This window comes from Antrostomus carolinensis, unplaced genomic scaffold (genome assembly GCF_000700745.2).
Source record: "Antrostomus carolinensis isolate BGI_N321 unplaced genomic scaffold, ASM70074v2 scaffold20845, whole genome shotgun sequence".
Taxonomy (NCBI): domain Eukaryota; kingdom Metazoa; phylum Chordata; class Aves; order Caprimulgiformes; family Caprimulgidae; genus Antrostomus; species Antrostomus carolinensis.
In genome coordinates, this window is record NW_010317318.1 from 10627 (window position 1) to 11854 (window position 1228).

Here is a 1228-nt window from a genome sequence, read left to right on the forward strand (position 1 = left end):
CAATACCACCAACACCTCACCCGCACACCAGCAGCTGGAGCACAGACCCCCATCAGCCCTTTTCTCTCACTGTACTATGGAAAAATCCACGGAGGAGGGGGAACCAGGGAAAGTCATACAGTTCACTACTGCTGTGTTGTCATGGTCTAGGAGCCCCCTCTCCTTCACAAGCCCCTTCAGAAAGGTCGCTTGCAAACAAGGTGCAACCGCAGACTCGCTGTGCGCAGTGACAGCTTGTCTGTTTGGCAACAAAAAACCCCCTCAAACCAGCCTCTTCCCTTTCTATAGTCCTCCAGATGGACACTGGCACAGTTATTAACTGAGTCGGGGCAGGGGGTGGTGGGGTCATCGCTAAGGAACAGGGGAGAGAAGAGATGAGGTGATGCTCCCTTTCACTCCTGGGAGGCAGTGATGTTCTTATATATCGCTCCAGAACGCTCCTTCCACAGGCCCTGGCACCGATGGAGACCGGGTGGGTGACAACGCCAGCCAGTCCCCTGGCAAGGAGGGGGTTCCACAAGGACTGCAGGGATGCAGCTCAGAAGTGGAGTTACGAGCGAAGGGACAGCAGTAAAAGGCCGCCACTGGTTATCTAAGAGAAAAATAATAAGATAGCCGGTCCCTAACTCCTGCAGGGGAAAAGGCCACACAGACACATTGATTTGACACCCCTGTCGGCCTCAAGGCCCCCAGCTCTCTCCCAGAGATGCTGGCAGCAGGCATTATGAGGGAGAGGACTCTGTCCCTCATGGATAGCTCTCAGCAGAAAAGAGACAACTTGAACCCTGCCCCCTCCTGCCAACCTCACCTATTTTGCCCCCAAAGAAGGGCGTTGGAATGTGAAGAAACCAGGAATTGAGGGAATAGGGCAGCGAGAGAGAAATAGGAACAGATGGAGATCTGGGATGGGGACCCCAACCCCTCTGCCCTCACACGTACAGACTGCTATTCATCCAGGCCTGGTATCAAGTCTGCAATGCTGTCCACATAGTAATTGGGCACCAGATCCTTGGCAGCGGCGCTGTCGCTGGCCATGTAGGCCTGCGCCTCTTCCAGGCGAGAGACACCTGTCAGGGTGAGGATGGTGGAGAGGCCGCAGTTCTTGCCGAAGAGGATATCTGTCTCCAGACGGTCTCCCACCATGAGGGTGCGGGATGGGTCAACACCGAAGCGCTCCACGATGCAATCAAACATGTAGGTGTTTGGCTTCCCCACCACCAGCGCCTTG

General features: G+C 55.4%; 1 protein-coding gene across 1 annotated transcript; it reads right to left on the bottom strand.

Moving 5' to 3' along the window:
• Positions 1–945: 945 nt before the first annotated feature.
• LOC104525404 (pyridoxal phosphate phosphatase) lies at positions 946–1224 on the bottom strand (the record flags this gene model as incomplete). Its single annotated transcript, XM_010168553.1, has 1 exon — positions 946–1224. A coding segment is annotated over one exon (279 nt), but the record flags the coding sequence as incomplete, so codon positions are not given.
• Between the last annotated feature and the right edge of the window lie 4 nt (positions 1225–1228).